The 24,680-nt window shown below is 44.9% G+C and overlaps 1 protein-coding gene across 1 annotated transcript in view; it reads right to left on the bottom strand.

Annotated features, from left to right (window-relative positions):
- SMC1A (structural maintenance of chromosomes 1A) overlaps positions 1 to 24,680 on the bottom strand; it is a 1,753,330-nt gene that overhangs the window by 506,539 nt on the left and 1,222,111 nt on the right. The window contains exon 23 of the mRNA XM_044060554.1: positions 22,909 to 23,065. Coding sequence (XP_043916489.1) covers positions 22,909 to 23,065 — 157 coding nt within the window. The remainder of the gene's footprint in view (positions 1 to 22,908; positions 23,066 to 24,680) is intronic.

Raw genomic sequence — 24,680 nt, 5'->3', positions numbered from 1 at the left:
CTACTCATTCTCATAAATTGTCCTTTGACAACATTCTTGTTAACATGTTTGGAATGCATACTAATTTTATGTAGCATATTTTTTTCTACTGGGTTTTCTATATAGGCTGGTACCCAATTGTGTAGACAATATTTTATTTATAGTCACATCAAGAAAGTTAATGGTATCAGATGAAGAATTATATGTAAATCTTAGAAAATCAGTACTACTGTGTAAATATTCAATAAAAAGTTCCAGTCTACTACTAGCGTCTCCCCACAGAAGGAAGACATCATCCACAAATCATACATACCAGATGATACTATCTGCGAAATCATTCTCATGCAACACATAATTCATCTCCCATGAAACTAGAGCTAGGTTGGCGTAGCTATTGGCACATGCTGTGCCCATAACTATGCCAACCTTTTGCAGTTAAAAGCAGCCATTAAACACAAAAACATTGTTTTTAAGAATTATCTCCAGTAAGCTATACATTCACTTTGGTATATGTACAGATTTTTTTAGTATTTAATAAGTTACATACCCTTTCAATGCCCCAGGCATTAGGTATTACTGTAAAAAGGGATGTGATATCCATGGTAACAAATATATATTCATCATTTATCTCTGCCATCATCTTATGGAGAGAAGTTAGAAACATCTTGGTGTCTCTTAAAACAGTATTACAAGTTTAACACAGGGTGTAATTGCTTTTCTACATAGATGGATATTGTTTCTGTGGCCCATCCTCTACTGGAGACAATGGGTCTCATAGGTGGCTCAGTCATGTTTTTGTGTACCTTGGGTAGCCCATAGATCATGGTATAAAGTACAGACACCCTAGCAATAATACCTTTCACCTGTGCACTAGAGATGTGTAAGTATGTACTTACGTCATCTAAGAGAAGCATCATTTGTTGTATATAGAATTGTTTCTCCATAACTACAACACTTCCCCCTTTGTCCGCAGGTCTAACTTCAATGCTGGACAATGCCTTCAATTGGATTAGGGCTTCATTTTCAACTGCGGTGGTGGTGCTGCGGTAGCGTTGTCGCCTCACAGTTGGACGTTGCCCGTTCGATTCTCAGTTAGAGCGTCTTCTGTGTGTTGACATGCGTAAATGGGCATTCCTTCATTGAAGGTTGTGCGTTAGGCCCGGCAAGCCAGCATGTGAAAATCTACTGCCAATCATTAGCGGACCGGAGTTGCGCTGTGGCGACCCCTAACCGGGAAAAGCCGAAAGACACAAAAATCCAAGTTATAAAAAGTACAGTTTGTACCTACCATAAATGTAGATGTTCGAGTGCTAATACAGCTGCAGTCATTACAGATGGGTTCTCTGCTGTCAGGCGGGTCCTCGGTCGGCCGAATTCCAAAGTCTAGGTCCGGCGTCGGTTGTAGTCGCTTCTTCCCTGACGTCAGTGCGACAGGGGTATAAAAGAACCAGCCGACGCCATTTTCTTCAGTCTTTCTTGCCCCAGATGTCAGGTGCCCCCAGAAGGAAGGCAATACCTAATTTTAGATAGATATATATATATATAATGCAATGCAAAATAGTCAAAAAACAGTAGTTGCAAGCAAATACATCATAAAAGAATAATCCCAAACAGGTTGTATGAGGAGGTGTAGCCACTAGGCCTGTCCCAAGAGGGGAAGGAGGGAGGGAAACCTGGACTGCAGCTGTATTAGCACTCGAACATCTACATTTATGGTAGGTACAAAACTGTACTATGTTCATCGTGCATACAGCTGCAGTCATTACAGATGGGTAGAATCCCAAAGCTACACACAGGGTGGTAGGTACTAGGTGGAACTGGGAGGAGCCAGGATGCCCTGCAAGACAGCAGTGGCAAAGCCTGCTCTAGTTTTGGAGCATAAAGGTAGGTGGTAGTGTTTAGTGAAGGTATGCACAGAACTCCAAGTGGCTGCCTCCAAAATATCTTTGGTAGGGACTCCTCTGAGGAAGGCTGCAGAGGTAGCTTTGGCCCTTGTGGAATGGGATCTGATGCCTGTAGGTACAGATTTGCCATGAAAGGAGCAACAAAAACGTATGCAGTGGCCTATCCATTTTGAAATTGTCTGTTTGGAAATTGGCTTCCCTTGAGCTCCTACAGCATAAGACACAAAGAGTTGTTCTGATTTCCTGAAAGGCTTTGTTCTATCCAAATAGTAACGTAGTTGTCTATGGATGTCCAAGGAATGTAGCAGCCTTTCCCCTTTGTTTTGAGGATTGGGGTAAAAGGTAGGTAAGTGTATGGCCTGATTTAAAGCTACCCTGGATACTACCTTAGGCATAAATGACGGGTTGGTTCGTAGGGAAACCCTGTCCTGATGGAAGATGAGAAAGGGCTGCACAGCCATGAGGGCTTGTAGTTCCGAGACCCTAGGAGCTGAGGTAATAGCCAGAAGGAAAGCTGTTTTCCAGACAAATATTGCAAATCTGTTGAGGCAGCTGGTTCAAAAGGAGGCAATGTTAATTTTTCTAGAATGTAATTAAGATCCCAGGCTGGTATTGGTTGTTTCCTTGGAGGTCTTATATTCTTAGCCCCTCTGAGGAACTGCCTTAAGAGTGGGTGAGAGAATAAGGGTGGATCAGTGTTGTATTCTGCAGAAATGGCTGAGGCATGGATTTTGATGGAGGAAAATGAAAGTCCACTGTTCAACAGCTCAGCTAGATACTGTAATATCTGAGGCAAATTCAGTTTTCTAGGATCCTGTCCCTTTTTCTCATTCCAAGCGCAAAACCGTTTCCATTTTGCGGAATAAGCTTTTCTAGTAGATGGCCTTCTGGCCTCCAAAATGACATCCTGCACCTCCTTGGAGAGTAGGGTCTGCTGTGGTGTCAAGGAATTTTCCATGCAGCCAGATTGAGTGTTTTCAGCCGACTGTGAAGAGTTTTGTAGCTGTGTTGAGTCAGCAGAAGAGGCATTAGAGGTAGGGTCCAGGGAGGAGAATGTGTTAAGCTCCTCAGGAGTGGGTACCAGTGTTGTCTTGGCCAGTCTGGAGCAATCAGTATCATCTTTGGTCTGTCTGCTCTTGCTTTCAAGAGCACCTTGGGCAGTAGAGGCAAAGGTGGGAAGGCGTAAACTGTCCTTGCTGCCCAAATGAAAGAAAGGGCGTCCACTCTCCAGGCCTTTGGATGAAATGTCCTTGAGCAGAATTTTGTCAATTGATGATTCTTGTGGGAGGCAAAGAGATCTATGTCTGGCCTTCCCCACGCTTGGATTATCTATGTAAACACTTGAGGATGCAGTTTCCATTCGTGCGGGTCTGCCATATTTCTGCTTAGATTGTCTGCCAGCGTGTTTTCCAGACCTGGCAGGTACTGTGCTTGAAGCTCGATTTGCCATTCCAGAGCCATGTTCCAAAGTGACATGGCCAGCCTGCACAGGGGGTATGAATGTGTTCCTCCTTGTTTGTTTATGTACCACATTACTGTGGTGTTGTCTGTTCTTATCAATAATTGTCCTGGATGCAGGAGGTACTTGAAAGCTGTAATTGCGTTTATCACTGCTAGCATTTCCTTTTGATTGATGTGCAGGTGCTTTTCCTTTTGGGACCATTTGCCCTGAATGCACCTGTCTGTCATGAGTGTCCCCAAGGCGTAGTCTGAGGTGTCTGTTGTGATGACTTGATTTGCTTGAGGCTTGCAGAATGGTAGACCTGTGTTTGCTTGGCATGCTTGGGCCCACCATAGAAATTCCTTTTGTAAACATGGAATTAGTGGTAGTATTGTTTCCAAACTGTGGCTGTGTTGAGACCATATGTTTTTTAGGTACCATTGAAGTTTCCTCATATGCAACTTTGCACATGGGATTAGAAGAATGCAAGATGCCATGAAGCCCAGAGCCTGCAGGATTTTCCTTGCAGTTAGCCTGGTACAATTTGCTAGCATCTTGAAGTACTGAGTTAGTTGCCCCTGTTTTTCTGGCGTAAGATAGGCCATCTGGGTGTTGGTGTCCAAGTTGGCACCCAGGAAAATTATTTTCTGAGATGGTGTTAGCCTGGATTTCTCTTTGTTGACTGTGTATCCCAGAGAATTCAATAACCGTGTTACATAGGCCAGATGTTCCAGAAGTATGTGTTTGCTGTCCGCTTGGATCAGGCAATCGTCCAAATAAGGGTAAATTTGTATCCCTTGAAGTCTGCAGTAGGCAATTACTGATGCCAGGCATTTCGTGAATACTCTGGGCACAGTAGATAAGCCAAAGGGCAATGCAGAGAATTGATAGTGGATTGAACCTGCAAGAAATCTGAGGTATCTTCTGCAACTTTGTCTGATTGGGACATGCAGGTATGCCTCCTTGAGGTCCAATGTTACCAGCCAAGACTCCTTGCCCAGCATGGGAAGAAGCTGCTGTAAGGTGAGCATCTTGAATTTTGTGCAGTAGAAATGTGTTTAGGATGGATAAGCCAAAATGGGTCTCCAATCGGTTCCCTTCCTTGGTACCAGGAATAGTCTGGAATAAAAACCTTGACCTTGCTCGTGAATAGGTACCTCTTGAATAGCTTTCATGGCCATGAGCTTTGAAATTTGTATTTGAGCCTCTGCCCTTTGATTGTGTGGCAGGTTCGGCATGCCTCTCATTTTTGGAAGTGTGAGAAAATGAAATCTGTAGCCTCTGTTTATAATGTCCAGGATCCATTTGTCTTTTGTGACAATATGCCAATTTTTTGAAAATAATGCCAGCTTTCCTCCCAAGGGTGCTGCCACCTGAGCCCCGCTTGGCCTGCAAAGGGGAAAGTCATTGAGGTTGTTTCCTGAATTGTTGTGCATTGTCTTTGCCACCTCTTGGTGCTGGAGATTGCCATTGTCTGCCTCTATATGATCCTTGAGATTGTCCTCTGCCCCTTGTGCGCCTGTATCTACCTCTTTGGGGCTTGTCCGTTGCTGGAAAGGACCAGTTTTTTGAAGGCCAATTTCTGCTAAAACGTGGTGGTTGTACCTGTAGAAAAGCTTTGACAGTTTGCATAGATTTAGCTTTTTCTTCCATTTTCCGTAGTATCTCCTCAGCATTAGTACCAAATAATACATCCTTTTGTAAAGGAGCATCTAGTAGTTTAACTTTAGCATGATCAGGCAAGGTTTGTTCCCTAAGCCAGGCATGTCTACGAATGACTGATCCTGTAACAGCAGCTCTACTTGAGGCCTCTAGAGCATCATAGCCACATTGTAAGGTGTGTTTACCCACTTGTTCTGCACTATGAATCAAATCCTGTAACTCCTTCAAATCTGGTTGTTCAGGTTGAGACATTTTATTCTTTAATTGTGATAACAGAAACTGCTGATATTTAAGCATATGGAACTGACAATTTAAGGCCCTCATGGCTAGGGTGGCCGAGGTATATACCTTTTTTCCCCACCTTTCTAAGGATCTAGACTCTCTCTCGGAAGGTAATGGATTCTTAGCAGTAGAGGCCTTGATTCCCTTGGGGCCTTGAGAAATGGTTTCAGGGTCAGCATTATGGCTTTTGTAAAGAAATTGGTGCGAGTTAGGAACTCTGTAGTACCTATCAGGCTTGACAGGTCAGGAGGCAGGGAATCCGGATTAAGGCAAGCCTCCGAGTAAACATCATCCAGTATGTCCAAGACAGGAGGAATCGCCAGAGGTCTGTGCTGAGGTAGCAAAAGAAATTCCCTCAGCCTTTTCTTGGAATCTGAAAAATCTTGGCCTTCCCAATGGAAGTGTTCCCTCAAGGTATGCAAGGTTTCCCCGAAAGAAAGTTCCTCTGGGGGGGATACAGAAGGGATGGACTGCTCTGCATCAGAATCTTCATAAGGGGAGTACGAATGTTCCTCTTCATCAGAATGTTCTGAAATAATGGAGCCCTGGGTCAGAAGAGGGAGAATCTTCCTCCACTCTGGGTCTCTTGTCTGGAGGGGGTTGGGAACCCCTGATAAGAGTGAGTAAATCCTCAGCCATTTTGAGCATTTGCTTTTTAGGCATGGGGCCTGGAGATGGGCCCTGTGCAACAGGCCTCTTGGGATGCATGGCTGATTTAGACTTAGTAAAGGCCTTTATGGAAAAGGAAGAAGAGGGTCTGAAGACACCATGGGTGGAAGTGGACCTGTCCACATTAAGAGGCTCAGCACTCACAGTGGCTTCGGTAGCTGTAGTCGAGGTGTGGGCCGAGGAACCTGCGGTCTCGGTTACAGGTGACACCGCCAGAGAAGGGTCGTTGGTAGTCAGGGGCTGCGTAGGCGCCTCGCTGAGAACCGGACCACGTGTAGCTGGTTTTGGCATGGTGTCGGTGGAGACCGCGGAACTCGCGTGTCGGTCTTTGTCCTTGCGTTTTTTGGACAAAACGGTAGTAGGAGTCTCCGACGACATCTTATAATTGAAAGCTTTACCGAAAAAGTGCTGGGCGAACTCCGCCCGACGCTTAATAGTGCATTTATTGAAAGTAGCACAAAAGCGACAGCCCGAGACGTCGTGGTCTGGGCCTAAGCAAGGTATACAGAGGGAATGGAAATCCTTATGCGGTATTTGCTTCCCACAAGAAATACAATTGTTAACTTTGTCTGACATCGGCCTGAGGCAAGAAAAGTTTCCCCAACGGGGTACTTAGCTTTAAAGAAGACTTCGGTTTTCCAAATTTTCGTAATTTCAGGAGCTGGCCGACCGGCACTTGCGAACTGCTTCTGCTTCGGGCACCGTGCGGCAAAAAAGACTGAAGAAAATGGCGTCGGCTGGTTCTTTTATACCCCTGTCGCACTGACGTCAGGGAAGAAGCGACTACAACCGACGCTGGACCTAGACTTTGGAATTCGGCCGACCGAGGACCCGCCTGACGGCAGAGAACCCATCTGTAATGACTGCAGCTGTATGCACGATGAACATCATAGCTGGCCTTTTCTCATTAAAAACACCTCTAATATCTTTTTCACATATTGTTACAAAAGTTTCCACAATAGGATGAACTTTAGGTACATACAAACACGTTTTTTTTGAAAAAGAGTTTCAGGCGAAATACCTGTATCTTTAAACATGGTTTTGAGTGCTAGTGTGTGCCCAAACAGTCTCAGTTCTTTCAACAGATCAGTCATGACTGTTCTCTGTGCTGGAATAAAGGATAAACCCTTATTCAGCAGAGAAATTTGTGCTCTAGTTAATTCAAAATTACAAAGGTTAATTACAAAGTCTTGGCATTTCTGCTGTGAGTCATCATCCTGTTTTGGCGCGTTTGTCCCTCTTGCATCTGATGATATCTGCCATTCTGCCCTCTGCTTTTGGATCTTTCCCTTATCGCCATAGCGTTGTTTAGCACAAAAGGTAAAATAGGAGTCTGTACAGTCTTTTTCCGATCTAAAAAAGATGAAGTAGAGGCTTCACTGTTACTAATTTTATTTGCTTTACTATTATACCTCGAGAGATGAGCTGAAGCTATACTTTCCTTCTCCGTTCGTATAACGGACGGTGTAGTAATGTGTTGCGTCATCGCGTCAGTAATATTTGAAGAGTCTCTAGCCAGGCTGGATGTTAAAGAGAGAGTGCTCTCTATATTTCCTTGGTTGGAAGCATGTATGCTTGATATCATTAGATACCCCTGCAATGGAGACAGACCTCTTCGGCCATGAGAAGACTTCTTTCAGCTGAAAATCGTTGAAATCTCTGCAATTTTTTTCATTTTAATGTTCTGAAGTCTTTTCTCGTAGCCCATAACACTATCATATAAATCATCAATTTTAGTGCCAATAACTTCCACGGAAAAGTTAGTTCATTCTGTAGTTTGTCTATATCTTCAGCTAAAGTTCTTTCTTGAGGAAAAAAATATTCAATTAAAAAGTGCATATAGTCATAACTCAATTGCAGATTAAGATGATGCCATTTTTGTAATAGATCAGGGTAAGTATCTCCATATGTAGGTATTGTTAATGCCCTCAGTCCCCTAGGGACTATCTTATATTTCAAGAATGCCTCCAAGTGGAATCTTTGCCACTGAAACATTTATACACAGCTTATTTTCCAGGTCTCTAAATGTTTCAATTAATTTATTATGGGTATTTGGATCCATTACCTCAGTCCTTGTGTCAGGAAATGCCGGATTCTGCATCAGAGGATTAGATTCGATGTTCAACATACGATGAAAACGTCTGTACTGGTGCTTGCTAGCTCCATTGATTTTCCAGGTCATCTCCTTCAGCCATATCCCAGAACAGGAAGAACCACACAAACAAAGGTATAGAAAATAAACTGCTCTGTAACTGGATAGACGCTCGGTCTTCACCTCAGAGCCTCACAAATATAATAAAAAAAAATTGAACAGACCACAGCTGAAGGGTATATAGTTGAAACCGACATTGTTTAATACACAAAGTAAGCGCTTTCACGATCTGTAACTGACCGCTTCTTCAGACTTACTTAGGGATTAATGGTGCAGTGTCACTTAAAAGCCCTTCCTTAAAGCCAAACCACTTAAACACTGAGCTTTTCGAAAGCGGATTGAGGCTCCTTGATTGCTGGGCCAGGGCACGGGCGTCACAAAAGGGGATAAGACTGGTTGCCCCCCCCCGTTTGTTGATGTACCAAACCACAGACATGTTGGTTTGAATCGCAATGGTTCCTACAGGAAGAACATCTTGAAAGGCCTTCAGTGCTAGTAGCATTTCTCTCATCTCTAGGACACTGATGGGTGAGAATTGGTCTCTTCGGGGGGGGGGGGGGGGACTATACGTCTTGGACTGCCCATCCCAAGAAATGTTCTCAGCCCAATTATGCGGTGTCCATGGTTACTGTAGCTACTGGAGGGGAAAGAATAAAGGGACAGCCTAGGTAAACTTGTCCAACTGAATCCACCAAGAAAAAAACTTGCAAACTCAAGTGAGTTTGACCAGGAGGGACAAAGGATGATGCAGAATAGACCACTGTACAGCTAGAGTCCACTGGAGAATATGCATACAAAAGCAGGCCAAAGGTTATGGCTGCTGCCATAGAACCTACTGCCTGAAGGACAAGTTTGGCTGGAGGAGAAGGCTGAACAAGAACTTGCTGTACCTGAAACTCTGTGTCCACGTGATGTACGGGAAGGGAGGCTATCTGACTTGCTGTGTCCAACTGGGCACCTATGAACTCCAGGCTCTGTACAGGTTGTAGATGAGATTTGGAGGAGTTGCCTGAAATGCCTAGCCTTTGACAAAGTTGGAGCAAATAGTCCCTGGACTGCTCTGGGAGATGCTTATTTGAGGTGGTGTTGAGTCAGTTGTCTAGATATGGAAACACTTAGAATCTCAGCAGTCTCAGATGAGCTGCTGCCGCCACCACCACACACTTGGTAAAAACCCTGGGGACTGTGATGAGACCAAAGGGCAGGGCTCTGAACAGATAGTGGCTGGCTCCCAGCCGAAAGCGCAGAAATCTTTGGGATCATCTGTTCATCTTGATGGAATAGTACAAATCCTGAAAACTGATGGGAGCAGATCCAATCTTCCATGTGCAAAAAAGGCAGAATGGACTGAACCATGACCATTCTGAACTTTAACTTCTTTACAAATTGGTACAGTTTGCTTAGATCCAAAACTGGTCTCGGGTCCTCAGTCTGTTTTGGCAATAAAAATAACCTTAAGTTCCATATATTCTTCAGTCTGGTGGGACTTCTTGGATGGCTTTCTTGTCAAGCAGCTTTTGAATCTCTTAAGCTGCAGCTTCTCTGACAGGGTAGGATGTAGGGAAGCTTTTTTCTTTTGTTTGGGGGAATCTAGAAAAACCTCTGGATATTATTTTTAGCACCCAAGAATCTTCTGTTATAGAAGCCCAGGCATTAGGAAGCAATGACAAGCGACCCAGACTGCCTCAGAGATGGGAGGGTCGGGCAATCCTTCAGGAATGCTGAAGGGGTTTATCAGAAAAAGTCTTGGAAACCTGGTTTTGTGGGCCTCCTCTGTCGTGAGGATGGCGTCTCCCATTTGAACCCTCCGCTTCTGGAAGAGTTGTCCCTGCGTGAATCTTGGGAAGATCCCCGGTACTTACGGAACCACATTTTCGTGCCTCCTCTGATTCTGGGAAGAGAATTGTTCAGGGGTAGAAAAGTGCATCCCTACAGCCAACAGGGTTTCCATCCTGTTCACTCTTTCACAGTAGTGCCAAACAAAGACGTTCCATCAAAAGAGGCATCGATGATAGAAGACTTAAAAGACTCTGCAAAATCACATAACCACAACCAAGTATGTCTCCTAATGGCTATGCCTGAACTAGCAGCCTGTGAATTACTCTCTGCAGCATGGGATAGTAACCTCATGAACGCTCTGGAAATAGATAATAAAGTGGCCAGCTGTGAACAGAACCTCTTGCAGTCCTCCACGGACATGGACTCAGAGGGATTTGGAGAGTTCCTTGGTCAAATCCCGCTGTAGCCTTGTGAAGTGTGCTAATTAATTCAGAGACCTCAAGGCAAAGGTCACTGAAACAAATATGTGCTTTCCAAACTTGTCCAACTCCTTGGACTCTGTATACTCCATGCTTCAAGGAAGTGGTCAGACCCAATTTGCCCAATACTGAAGGGGCAAGGACATCAGAGTGGAATCCAACCCCCCCCCCAATCCAGTGCCAATACTTTGGCTCACAGACTCATCCCGATCAAAAAGAACCAGAGCAGAACTAGTCTGGGAGGTCGCTGGAGTAGAAGACCCAGTCACCTATGTATCAGATGCCAACATTCTTGGGAGGCAGATCAGAGGAGATATCACTATGTGAGAAGTGGATGGGAGGCTTGCAGATTCAGTGGTAGACAAAGACGGAATATCCCCCATCTGAATCTGAGCTCTGAGGAATTTTCCTCATCATCTTATCCATGTCAGCTTTTCACAGAATTTGGGGGGACCTAATGGAAGAGTTGGTTGATTGGGGCCTAGACTTTCTCCTTGGCATGACTTGGAGTAAAAGAGAATGCAGCTAAGGTGGGACTGGCTCAATGGTGAACCTGAATGAGTGAGTTTGAGGAGGCTTAGATGGGATAAAGTACAGCTGTGTACACTTACCATAAATGTAGATGTTTGAGTGTATTCACTGCTGCAGTCATCACACTTGGGGTTATTCTGCCAGGGGTAGCCCTCAGTCAGCCTGAATACCAGAGGCTTAGTATTTCAGAGTTGGTTGCTGTCGCTCCAGGACTGACGTCAGGTTGTCAGTGGTATAAAATCAGGCAGCCAACGCCATTACATCAGTTTTTCTTGCCCCAAATGTCAGAAGCCCCCAAACAGGGAGTTAGGTTATGGTGGAAGAACACCACCAGTAGAACGTAAATACCAAAAATCCCTGTAAGGAGTGAGAAAGAGAGAGAGACAAGGGGGAAGGAGGGTGGGAAACCAGGACTACAACAGTGAATACACTTGAACATCCACATTTATGGTAAGTGTGCACAACTGTACTATGTTCGTGTTTCACTGTTGCAGTCATCACACTTGGGTTTATTCCAAAGCTGAAGAAAAGGGTGGAGACAGTCAAGAAGACTGGGGGCTGGCTAGGAAGCCCTGCAAGACTGCAGCTGAAAAGCCTGCCCTGGATTTGGAAAAGATAGGCAGGTGGTAATGCTTGGTGAAGGTATGAACAGAACTCCATGTTGCAGTCTCCAGGATGTCCATGGTAGGGACCCCTCTGAAAAAAGCTGCAGAGGTGGAGGTTGCCTGGGGGAATACATTTTGACCCCCTTAGGGGGTGGTTTACAGTGTTATCTGTAGCAGAAATTGATACAGTGTGCTATCCATTTGGAAATTGTTTGTTTGGATATGGCCTTGCCCTCTGCCCCTGCTGCAAAGCTGACTAGCAATTGGTCAGGCTTCCTAAAAGATTTAGTCCTATCCAGGTAGAATCTGAGCTATCTGTGCACATCTAGAGAATGCAAAATCCTTTCCCCATTGTTTTGTGGGTTAGGGAAAAAGGTGGGCAAATGAATGGATTAGTTGAGAGACACAATGGACATCACTTTAGGCATGAAAGTTGGGTTAGTCCTGCGGGAGACCCTATCAGCATGAAAAATGATGAAGGGCTCTACAGCCGTGAGTGCTTGCAGCTCTGAAACTCTTCTAGCTGAAGTGATGGCCAGAAGCAAGGCTGTTTTCCAAGAGAGGAATTTTAACTCTGCAGGCTCAAGGAGGGTAGTGTGGGCTTTTCCAATACAAAGTTAAGGTCCCAAAGCTGGGTTAGGAGCTCTTCTGGGTGGCCTTAAATTGTCAGACCCTCTTAAAAAATGTTTGATGAGAGGGTGAGAAAAGAGAGGTGGCTCTGTGCTGTAATGAGCAGAGATGGCAGAAGCATGAATTTTAATAGAAGAGAAGGAAAGGCCCCTGTGTAGCAGGCCTGCTAGGTAATCCAGGATGAGAGGTAGGGAGGGCTGTGCTATTTCAGCTCCTTTAGCCTGGATCCAGGTGCAATACCTTTTCCATTTGTCAGCATACGATTTTCTAGTGCTGGGGCGTCTGGCCTCATGTATAACATCCAGGACTTGCTTGCTTAGACTGGCAACTGGAGGAGAGGTCAGAGAATAAGCCAGGCTGCCAGGCTCAGGGTCTGCAGTTGTGGATGCATGAATTCTCCATTCTGCTGGGTCAGGAGAGTTGAGATCTCAGGTAGGTGCCATGGTGGCAGGGGAGACGGATTGCACAGTAGTGGGTACCAGTGCCGGCATGGCCAGTCTGGGGCAATCAAGATTGCTCTTGCTTTTTCCTCCCTTATTTTGAGTAGTACCCTTGAAAGTGGAGGTAGAGGGGGAAATGCATAGATCGATAGGTTCACCCATTAGAAGGATAGGGCATCCACTTTCCAGGCCTTGTTGTGAGGTTCCCTTGTGCAGAATTTGCTGAGCTGGTGATTGTTGTGGGAGGCAAAGAGGTCCACCTTCGGGGTGTCCCATTTCTGGGTTACAAGGTTGAAGGTGCTGTGGTCTAGCTGCCACTTGTATGGGTCTAGGAGGTTTCTGCTTAAGTTGTCTGCCAGAGAGTTTTGGGAGCCTGGCAGGAATTGTACTTGCAGGTGAACTTGCATGGCTGAAGCCATGCGCCAAAGGGTCATCGCGAGCCTGCAGAGGGGGATAGGAATGAGTTCCTCCCTGCTTGTTGATGTACCACATCACTGTGGTTTTGCCTGTTTTGATCAGTAGAGGCCCCGGGGAGAGTAGGGGTCTGAAAGCTGTCAGAGTGTACTGAACAGCTAGCATCTCTTTTTGGTTGATGTGCAGATGTATTAGATTTGGGCTCCAATGGCCCTGAATCCACCTGATGTCCCAAGTATGCACCCCAGGCAAAATCTGATGCATCTGTGGTTAGGGTCTGGGCGACGTGGGGTTGTGAGAAGGGAAGACCCTTGCTGTGGTTGCATGCTGCTGCCCACCAAAGAAAATCTTTCCTTAGACAGGGTATCATAGGTATGATAGTTTCCAGGTCCTGAGAGTGTTGACACCAAAGGCTTTTTAGGTACCACTGTAGTTTCCTCATATGCAGTCTGGCTTATGGAATGGGTAGAATGCAGGATGCCATGAACTCTAGAGCTTGCAGGATTTTCCTTGCGGACAACTGGGTTCTGATGGCTAGTTGAGAGAAGTAGCCTGTCCGATAGGCTTGTTTTTCTGGAGTAAGGAATGCCATCTGGGATGCTGTGTCCAGGCTTGCTCCCAGGTATACAATTTTTTAAGTGGGTACTAGTTTGGATTTCTTTCCGTTTATAGTATACCCCAGAGAGGTTAGTAGGTTCTGTACAAAGGTCAGGTGCTGTAACAGCTTTTCCTGTCTGCCTGAATCAGGCAGTCTAAGTAGGGGTAAATTTGAATATTCCTTTGCCTGGAAAAAGCAATGGCTGGAGCCAGGCATTTTGTGAAAACTCTGAGAGCAGTGGATAAGCCAAAGGGAAGTGCAGAGAACTGAAAGCATATAGACCCTGCACTGAAAAGTAGATATTTCCTGCAGGAATCCCGGATTGGGATGTGTAGATAGGCCTATTTTAGGTCCAGGCTGGCTAACCAAGCATCCTTGGATAGCATAGGAAGAGGCTGCTGGAGGGTGAGCATTTTGAATTTTAGTATCACCAGGAAGGTGTTTAGAATTGCTAGATCGAGGATTGGGTGCCAGGTGCCCTCTTTTCTGGGTAGCAGGAAAAGCCTGAAATAGAAACCTTGGCCTTTCTGGTCTGCAGGAACAGGCTGTACTGACCTCATGAAGAGCAGGGAATGGACTTGGTTTTGGGTGTCTGCCCACTGGTTTGGAGGAAGATCTGGAAACCCTTTTGGGGTTGGCAGAGTGTGGAAATACAATTTGTATCCCTTGGTCACTATGCTGAGGACCCATCGGTTGTCGGTGATAGAGGCCCAGTATTTTGCATGGGAGGCGAGTTTTCCTCCTAGGGGCACAAGCAGGTGGCCAGAGTTAAGGGGTGGAGGTGTAAAGTCATTGTGAGTTCTTTCCATAAAGGGGTGGCTTAGCACTCCCTGTTTTTGAAGTGGAAGAACTCCATTGCTTATTTCTCTGCATTCTTTGGGACTGTTGTCTGGGGGGGGGGGGTCTGCTACCCCCTAGGTCTTGTCTGAGCTGGCCTTGAGTGGGCCAGAAAGGACCAGTGCTTGGAGGGGCAATGCCTACTGAACCTCGGAGGCTGGACCTGTAAGAAGTCTTTAACCGTCTACATAGATTTAGCTTTTTCTTCCATCTTTTTTAAGACCTCTTTCTGCCTTGATGCCAAACAAATTGTCTTTGTTCAATGGGGCGTCCAATAGTTTTGATTTGACATGGTCTGGCAAGGTCTGTTCCTTAAGCCAAGCATGCCTTCAGAACGTGTGACTGCTGCCCTGCAGGATGCTTCTAGGACATCAAAGCCACATTGCAAGGTGTGTTTAGTAACTTGGCTTGCAGAATGCATACGCTCCTGTAAGTCTTTATTTTCTGCACAAGCTGGAAAGGTAGATACTTTTTGTTTAAGGAGTTCCATTGTATGTTGCTGGTATGTTAGCATGTGGAACTGATAAATTTAGTGCTCTAATGGTAAGAGTTGCACAGGTGTATACTTTTTTAATCCATCTGTCTAAAGCTCAGGAATCCCTGTCCGAGGGGGTGGGATTCTTAGCTGTGGTTGCTTTTATTTCTTTAGGTCCTTGGGAGATGACCTCTGGGTCAGCAGCAGGATTTTTGAAAAGAAATTTGTGTAAGTCGGGGACTCTAATACCAGTCAGGCTTCCTAGGAGCAGGTGGAAGGGTGTCAAGAGTTAAACTGGATTTCATAAAGACAACATCCAGGACAGGAGGAATGGCTAAAGGTCTGTGCTGTGGTAAATCTAAAAATTCCCTGAGTTTCTTTGGACTGAGGATACTCCTGACACTCCCATTGGAAATGCTCTCTTAAAGTATGTAGGGTTTCACCAAATGAAAAATCCTCTGGAGGAGAGGCAGAAAGAATGGATTCCTCTGCATCTGAATCTTCATAAGCAGACAAGGGTTGCATGTCTTCATATTCAGAAACCTCACAGCCATCGGACTCCTGGTCAGATAAACTGCTAGGGACAAACCTCTTTCTTTTGGAAGGGGTAGGCTGGCTCCCCTTAAGCATGATAAGGTCTTCCGTGATTTTAAGCATTTTAGATTGAGGCATGGAAGCAGGTGCTTGAGTCGTCTGTTTTTTAGGCATAGTTCATACCCTGGGCCTTAGAAACTCCCTAGTTTTAGAAAGAACTGAAGTTGTTGGTTTGTGTCGAGTATCGGTATTGTGAAGAACTTCATCGGAAGCCAGTGCCTGCTCAGCGGCTCCGGACCCATCCAAGGTACAGACATCCGCAGGATCCTTAGTCAAAGAAGAGTCTCACAGATTACTGGACTCTGAACGGGTCCTGGTAGTGGCCTGCAAATCCAAAGAAGTGGGTATCAGGGGCTGTGAAAGCGTCGTCGGCAGTTTTGGACCTGTGCAGTCTGTCTCTGTCTTTATCCTTATGTTTTTTTGGAAGATCGGTAGTCGGATGGCTTACCAATGCCATTTTGGAATACGGAGATCGAGATCGAAAATATTTAGCTACAATAAGGGCCCGACAACGTATAGCTCTGGCATTGAACAAAGCACAAAACCGACAGCGAGGGACATTGTGGTCTGGGCCTAAACAGGTGACGCAGTAAGAATGGAAATCGGTGTGCGAGACAATTCATAACTTTTTCTGATATCGGTTAGAGCAAGAAAAAAGGATCCCCAATGGGATACTTAGCTTTAGAAGACTTCAACTTCAATTCGGAAATGAAAACTCAGGCAGAGGCTGACCGGCACTAGTGCAAACTGCTTCTGCTTCGGGCTCCTCTGCAAGAAAGACTGATGTAATGGTGTCAGCTGCCTGATTTTGTACCACTGACGACCTGACGTCAGTCCTGGAGCGACAGCAACCGACGCAGAAATACTAAGCCTCTGGTATTCAGGTCGACTGAGGGCTTTGACGAAGATGAAGCCGAAGCCAATGTAGTAGCCTTACGAGAACGGGTAGGGGATCTTTTGCAAGATTCCTTCAACTCCAAAGATGATTTCATAGATTTACCAGGGGTTTGAGCCCCTGAAGAAGAGGAAGAGGGCAGCTGCATACCCTTAAGCACCAACTTATTCCATCTGACTCAAATGCTCTCGAATTAAATGCAGCGCAAATAGAGGGGTCAGTGTTGAGGTGAGACTCTCTAAGGCAGTAGACACACTCCCTGTGGGCATCAGAATTGGGAATCTTATGCCGACAGAGGGCACTTCTTAAAGCCTGCTGGTTTTTCAGCCATTTTAAAAATAGGCCTTTAAAGGGAGTAAAGAAAAACAGAAAGTACACTTGTGTACACTTACCATAAACGTAGACGATCGAGTGCATTCACTGTTGCAGTCATCACATTTGGGTTATCTGCTTGCAGTAGCCCTCAGTCGGCCTGATTAACAAAGACTTGGGTCCTGCGTGTCAGTTGCTGTCCCTTTTTCCATGACGTCAGGGGTATAAAACATGCAGCCGACGCCATTACATCAGTTTTTCTTGCCCCAGATGTCAGGTGGCTCCCTAATGGGAAGCAATTAAATCTATAAATATACAAGGTTATACCTCCAACAAAAAAGCAAATACACCAGAAAGCTTTTGAGTATAATAAAGGAGAGTAGAGGTATAGCCAAAAGAAGTAAGGGGGCTGGAGGGAGGGTAACCAGGACTGCAACAGTGAATACACTTGAACATCTACATTTATGGTAAGTGTACACAACTGTACTATGTTCTTCGTGTTTCACTATTGCAGTTATCACATTTGGGTAGATTCCCACAGCTAAGGATGGGAGGAGGAATTTAGATAGTATTAGGACCAGCTATAAGGCCCTGCAAGACTGCAGTGGCAAAGCCAGCTCTGGATTTAGAGAAAACTGACAGATGGTAATGCTTGGTGAAAGTATGTACAGAACTCCAAGTAGCAGCTTCTAGGATGTCCCTGGTAGGGGACACCTCTGAGAAAGGCTGTAGAGGAAGATGCAGCCCTGGTTGAGTGGGGTCTAATCCCCTGTGGGATAGGTTTTCCATGGTGCTTGTAGCAGAAATGAATGCAATGGACTATCCATTTGGAAATGGTTTGCTTTGAAATGGCCTTCCCCTCTGCCCCTGCAGCAAATACCGCCAGCAGTTGGTCAGATTTCCTTTGAGGTTTAGCCCTGTCCAAGTAGAATCTAAGTTGTCTGTGCACATCTAAGGAGTACAGTATCCGTTCCCCTTTGTTCTGTGGATTAGGAAAGAAGGTTGGCAAATTAATGGACTGATTGAGGGCCACACTGGATACCACATTGGGTATGAAGGAGGGATTGGTCCTGACAGACACCCTGTCCACATGAAAGACGATGAAAGGCTCCACTGTCATGACGGCCTGTAGTTCAGATACCCTTCTTGCTGAAGTGATTGCTAAAAGGAAAGCTGTTTTCCAAGAAAGGAATTTTAAGTCTGTAGTAGCAAGCTGGCTCGAAAGGAGGAAGAGTGAGTTTTTCCAATACAAAGTTAAGGTCCCATGCTGGAGTTGGAGCTCTCCTGGGTGGTCGTAAATTTTTGGCCCCTCTGGGGAACTGCTTGAGCAGTGGATGAGAGAAGAGAGGAGGTTCTGTGCTATAATGAGCTGAAATGGCTGAGGCGTGAATTTTGATGGAGGAGAAAGACAGGCCCTTGTGAAGCATCTCAGTTAAGTATTGTAAAATCTGAGGTAAATTGGGCACTGCTGTGCTCATCCCTTGAGATAGATTCCAGGCACAGAATCTTTTCCATTTTTCAGCATAAGATTTTCTAGTACTAGGCCTCCTTGCCTCTAAAATGATATCCATCACTGGTTTACTGAGGGATGGTAAAGGAGAGATTACGTAATTAGCCAGGCTGCTAGGTTCAGTGTTTGAAGCTGAGGGTGCAGGATCTGGTTCTCCTACTGAGACAATAGGGTAGGAGTCTGGGGCAGGTGCCATGGGGCCAACAGTGACACACTGCTCAAGAGGTGATAACAGTGTTGGCGTGGCCAGTCTGGTGCAATCAAAATTGTCCTTGGTTTGTCTTGTTTGAACTTTAGTAGTACTTTGGAGAGCAGAGGCAGAGGAGGAAAGGCATAAACGGACATGTTTTTCCAGCTGAAGGACAGAGCATCCACTTTCCAAGCTTGTATGTGGGGAGTCCTTGTGCAAAATTTGTCCAAATGATAGTTCTGGGGGGGAGGCAAACAGGTCTATATCTGGGATCCCCTTCGTCTGCCAGTGTATTCAGTTTTCCTGGCAGGAATTGAGCTTGTAGATGCACTTGGCACTTATATAAAGTGTTTATCCAGTGGTTTCCTGCCTTGTTCTTTGCATTTTGGTTCCTGGCGTTTATTTTCTTCAGATGCACTTGGTAGCTCAGGACTGTGTTCCACAATGCCATGGCTAGTCTGCAGAGGGGGGTAAAAATGCATACCTCCCTGCTTGTTTATGTACCACATAACAGTGGTGTTATCCGTCTTTACCATTAATTGCCCTGGAAGAATGTAGTCCTTGAAGGCTGTCAGAGCATTCTGTACAGCTAACATTTCTTTTTGATTGATATACAGGTGCATTTGATTTGGGTTCCATTTGCCTTGAATGCACTTCCCTGCCAGGTGAGCCCCCCCATGCATAGTCTGATGCGTCTGTTGTTAGGGTTTTGGCATCAGGGGGTAGTGTGAATGGTAGTACCTTGTTCTGGTGGCAGGCCTCTGCCCACCAAAGAAACTCTAGGCGGAGGCAAGGTATGACAGGAATCATTGCTTCTATATCTTGAGAATGTTGACACCATAGGCTTTTTAGATACCATTGTAGTTTCCTCATATGCTGTCTTGCATACGGAATTAGAAGACTGCAGGAGGCCACGAACCTCAACGGCTTGTAGTAGTTACCTTGCAGATAGAAGGGTTTTTGTGGCCACTTGTTAGAAGTAGGTTGTCAAATGAATTTGTTTCTCTGGCGTGAGGAAAGCCATCTAGGAAGTTGTATTCAAGCTTGCTCCCAGGAATATAATTTGTTGACAGGGTACCAGGTGTGATTTTTTTTTGGTTTATGGTGTACCCCAGACAAATTAGCACCCTTTGTACAAAGGCCAGATGATTCAAAAGTATGTCCTGGCTTTCTGCCTGAATTAAACAATCGTCCAGGTATAGGTATATTTGAATATTTCTTTGCATGCAAAATGCAATGACTGGAGCTAGGCACTTTGTGAAAACCCTGGGCGCAGTAGATAAGCCAAAGGGCAGTGCAGAGAACTGATAGTGTGTGTAGCCTGCTTTGAAGCGTAGGTATCTTCTGCAAGATTCCCTGATTGGGATGTGCAGGTATGCTTCCTTTAAATCTAGTGTTGCCAACCAGGCGTCTTTGCCTAGCATAGGGAGCAACTGGTGAAGAGTCAGCATCTTGAATTTTGGAATCACCAAAAAGGTGTTTAGAGTACACAGGTCCAGGATAGGATGCCATGAACTGTCTTTTCTAGGTACCAGGAAAAGTTTCGAGTAGAAACCTTGTCCCTTTTCCTCTTCTGGTACCAAGTGAAAAGCCCCCATACTTAGAAGAGAAAGTACTTGCTTTTGGGCCACAGCCCACTGATTTGGGGGTAGATCTGGCCATCTGCTTGGTGTTGGTAACGTGTGGAAGTGAAATCTGTATCCCTGGGACACTATATTTAGAACCCATTTGCCCTGGGTAACGAGTTCCCACTTCTTTGCATGAAGAGCAATCTTTCTCCCCAAAGGGGCAGTTAGTTGAGAAGTGCTTGGAAGTTTTAAAAAGAAGTCATTGAGACAGTTTACCATAGAGGGAGTTTTATTACTCCCAGGTTTGGAAGTGGAGGCCCCCCCACTGCTTAGTCCTGTGCGTACCCTGGGACTGAAGCCTGGAAGCTCTGCTGGATCTGGGTTTGGACTGAGAAGGTCTGGAAGAGACAGGAAAGGACCAATTCTTGGAAGGCCAATGCCTACTACAGCTTGGAGGTTGTACTTGTAAAAAATCTTTAACAGTTTGCATAGATTTTACTTTTTCCTCCATCTTTTTAAGAATTTCCTCTTCCTTGTTGCCAAACAGGCGGTCCTGGTTTAAGGGAGCATCCAGTAATTTCGCTTTAACATGATCTGGCAAGGATTGCTCCTTAAGCCAATCATGCCTCTTAAGTACAGACCCATGTACAGCAGCCCTGCAAGATGCCTCTAGTGAATCAAAACCACATTGCAAAGTATGTTTTCCAACTTGTTCAGCTGAGTCCAGTAAATCCTGTAAATCCTTATTTTCAGCACAATCAGGAATCAACATCATTTTCTGTTTAAGCAATCCAATAATATGCTGCTGATGCTTTAACATATGAAACTAGCAGTTTAAGGCCCTAATGGCCAAAGTTGCAAAAGTGTATACCTTCTTACCCCATCCAGCGTCCTGGAGTCTTTATCAAACGGGGTAGGATTTTTGGCAGTAGTAGCTTTAATACCCTTGGGTCCCCGTGAAATGGTCTCAGGGTCCACAGTAGGATTTTTAAAAAGGAACTTGCGAGAGTCAGGAGCCCTGTAATATCTGTCAGGTTTTCTGAGAGCAGGAGGTAAAGAGTCAGGGGCCAAGCTAGATTCCGAAAAGGCATCATCAACAATTTCTAGTACAGGAGGTATGGCTAAAGGACTGTGCTGGGGCAGTAGTAAGAAATCCCTAAGCCTCTTTTTAGAATCAGAGAAATCCTGACCTTCCCAACGAAAATGCTCCCTGAGAGTATGCAAGGTTTCACCAAAAGAGAAAGCCTCTGGGGGAGAAGCAGAGGGGATAGAGTCCTCAGCATCAGAATCATCATAGGTAGATAAGGGTAAATCCTGGTCATCAGAGGAAACAGAAAATTCAGAAGTATCATAAGCAAACTCAGTCCTAGGTCTCTTAGAGGGGGAAGGCTGGCTTCCCCTGATTAAAGTAATAAGGTCTTCAGCCATTCTTATTTGTTTTTTAGGCATAGATGCCTGACCATGCGGTCTGGGCGTCCATTTTCTAGGCATGGTACGAGTTTTAGGCCTTGAAGAAGAAGATGGCGTCGGTTTAATACGCAAGTCAGCAGGCCTGAATACACCCTCAGAAGCCAGTGCCTGCACAGCAGCTCCAGGCCCATCCAAGGTAGAGACATCCGCAGGTTCCACAACTGAAGCATCTCGCAGCATACCGGACTCCGAATGGGTCTCAGTAGAGGCCTGCGAATCTGAAGTAGTGGGTATCAGGGGCTGCGAAAGTGCCTCACTGAGTACCGGCGAATTGGCGACTGGCTTAGGAGAAGCGTCGTCAGCAGCTTTGGACCTAAGCAGCCTGTCTATGTCATTATCTTTGTGTTTTTTTGGAATGTCAGTAGTCTGATGGCTTACCGAAGACATATCAGGATAATTGAACCGAGCACCAAAATATTTAGAAGCGAAAATATACTGACGACGGAAAGTTTGTGGTTTAAATAAGGCACAAAATCGACAGTGAGGTACGTTGTGATAAGGGCCTAGGCAGGGAATACAGTACAAATGAAAATCTTTATGAGGTATTTGTTTTCCACAAGTAATGCAATTATTTACTTTTACTGACAACGGTTTAGAGCAAGAAAAAGTTTCCCCAACGGGGTACTTCACTTTTAGTTGAAGACTTCGGTTCTGAAACTTGAAAACAAAAATTTCAGGAGTCGGCTGACCGGCACTTGCAAACTGCTCCTGCTTCGGGCACCGCACGGCAAGAAAGACCGATGTAATGGCATCGGCTGCATGTTTTATACCCCTAACGACCTGACATCACAGAAGAAGGGACAACAACTGACGCAGGACCCAAGACTTTGTTAATCAGGCCGACTGAGGGCTACTGCAAGCAGATAACCTAAATGTGATGACTGCAACAGTGAAACACGAAGATCATCAATGTTGGACTGCAAATGTTGGAAAGGATTAACCCAAATGTACTGCCCTTCAAAAGAAGGATCCCCAGTGTTATATGTTGCAGCAATACAGGATCCCCAGTGTTATTTGTTACAGCAATACTGAAATTTAACTGGGTTAATAACTGTACTAAATATTCCCACAAAGTTTCCTGCAGTGACCAGGGGAGGGGGCATTTTGATATTTAATAACAAATGAAGAAAGAACTGCTGAAATCTTGTGCTAATTATATTTATAGAAAATGTGAGTGATGAGAAAGATCAAATGGTGAAAAGTATCCTATGGTAAGCTAAAATATCTCCCAAATAAGACTTATCCACAACACTCACCGCGGTTTCTATAGCCCTGCAACTACAAACACATGGCAAAGACCCTGTACAACATTCTGCAACTACAGCTTACACCTGTATTAGGAAAGACTCCCACATACCATGACTCTCCTGAAATGCAGCTTTTCACTATAGCTTCTCCTTTCTAATGCATTTTAACACAAATTTTCTTTGCTTTAGTACAAGTTAGCAGCTACAGTACTTAGAAACAATATATTCATCTGCAACATTCTCACCATCTGAGGTCTCTTGGAACTTGTCACGTACACTCTCCAGCTTCTCCATAGCTTTCATGTTGGGTGCTGCTATCCTCTGAAGGATGCTCTGGTGTTCATTTACTTTTTGCTGCAAGGTGTTCATCTCTGTCTTGATCTCCTCATCTGACAAAGAATCCTGCAAAGACAGTATGCCATCCTATCAGAAAGCTTACCAAGGCCATGGAGGGAGCAATTAGCTCTGAGAATATCTAAGCATACATACTTCACAAAAAAGCATGAAAAGCTAAGCCTAAGCTTTTCTGTACCCCGCAGACTTCAGCTTTTTTTTCCCCTGCAAGAGCATTCTTCTCAGCTTTTAGGCCAATAATGCATAAAGCCTAAAGAGACTATGACGACCCATCAAGGTGGTTAATATTTAGAAGTGAAAATTCGATCTCTGTTACTAATTTCAAATGGGTGTTTTTTTTTTTTGCTATCATCTGTCCACCTTGGCTAGTGATTATCAGTCTCTCTGTCAACTGCACCATTCATTCTCCATCGTGCGGGTGAGAGCTAATTGAGGAGGGCCATTATGGATGACATGAGTTTTCTGCTTAGCCATAACACCAGCACACTCTCATTTGCATCCCATGGAATGGCATGCAATGGCATCTGTGATGCATCCTACAACTACGGGACTTGATCAGCTGACCCTACTTTCCTTGTGGACAAGCTCCTCTGCATGATTCTAGGTCTCCACTGTGAGTTCTACTACAGTGTGTGTGCTCCTGGACACAAGCCCCTCTCCCCAAAAATAAGTAATCAGGCATAAGCCCCATCATCAATCTCCATCGTATGCTTGTGCAACTACTCAGACTGGAGTCACATGGGTCATAAGGGCTTTACTCCTTTATGTCAATTGATCTGGTGTGTGTGTGTCATATTCAAAAAAGCATGTCTGTGAGGGCAAAGACCTCAAACCTTCAAAGCAGGAAAGCTTTGCATTCGGCAGCACTGTTGTCATCAATTCCAAGATTACTACTCTCTGGGGTAACAAAAAAAAAAAAAAAAAAAAAAAAAAAATCCCCTCTGTATTAACGACTTTGATGAACTGGCCAAAACACTGACTCTAATGTGTGGATTTCTGCCAATGATTATTCAACTCATCTGCACTACTAGCAACTTATCAAGAAGTTACTATGTAAACTTTTATCATAATTGTATACATTTTTGGACATATTCAGTGAGCAAATTATATCATAACTTTTCCCTTCCTTCAGACAGTATCTTCTGGCTTTGATTTCAGAGAAGTCCTCTGTAGTCTACCTTTTGGCAGAGGCTGTAGAGGCAAGATGAGTCTCTCCCTACCCTAATCATTCCAGTTTACTTATGAAAAACAAAGGAAAATCACCAAAGGACTTGTGAAAGTTAAGTTCACACTTGCTGATTGAGTTGCTATGGGAGTTATACTCAATCTAATAGTAGACATTTGTATAACAGGATCTTTGTTGCAGAAAAAACAGTTGTGTAGGAACACATCATAAAGTACAATTTTGTAAAATCTTTCCATAACAGTATATGTCCTTTTCACTGCTGCAAGATTCATCAAGTCCGGGATTTCCTGCTAAGGATATCGTAACAGCCAGCCAGTATATCAAGGCCGTTACTACCCAAGAGTGCCAAAAGTCAGACGTATGCTCCCAATGCAAGAGTAGGCACTAGCACTAAAGGTGACATATGTAAGTTCTCAATCCAGAACTGAAGTGTCCCAAGAGAGCCAGGACCCCCAGTGGAAAGGAGAACATGTACAT

This window comes from Protopterus annectens, chromosome 1.part0 (assembly GCF_019279795.1).
Source record: "Protopterus annectens isolate FY-2018-M chromosome 1.part0, PAN1.0, whole genome shotgun sequence".
NCBI classification, from domain to species: Eukaryota; Metazoa; Chordata; order Ceratodontiformes; family Protopteridae; genus Protopterus; species Protopterus annectens.
This window is presented reverse-complemented; position numbering and strand designations above follow the sequence as displayed.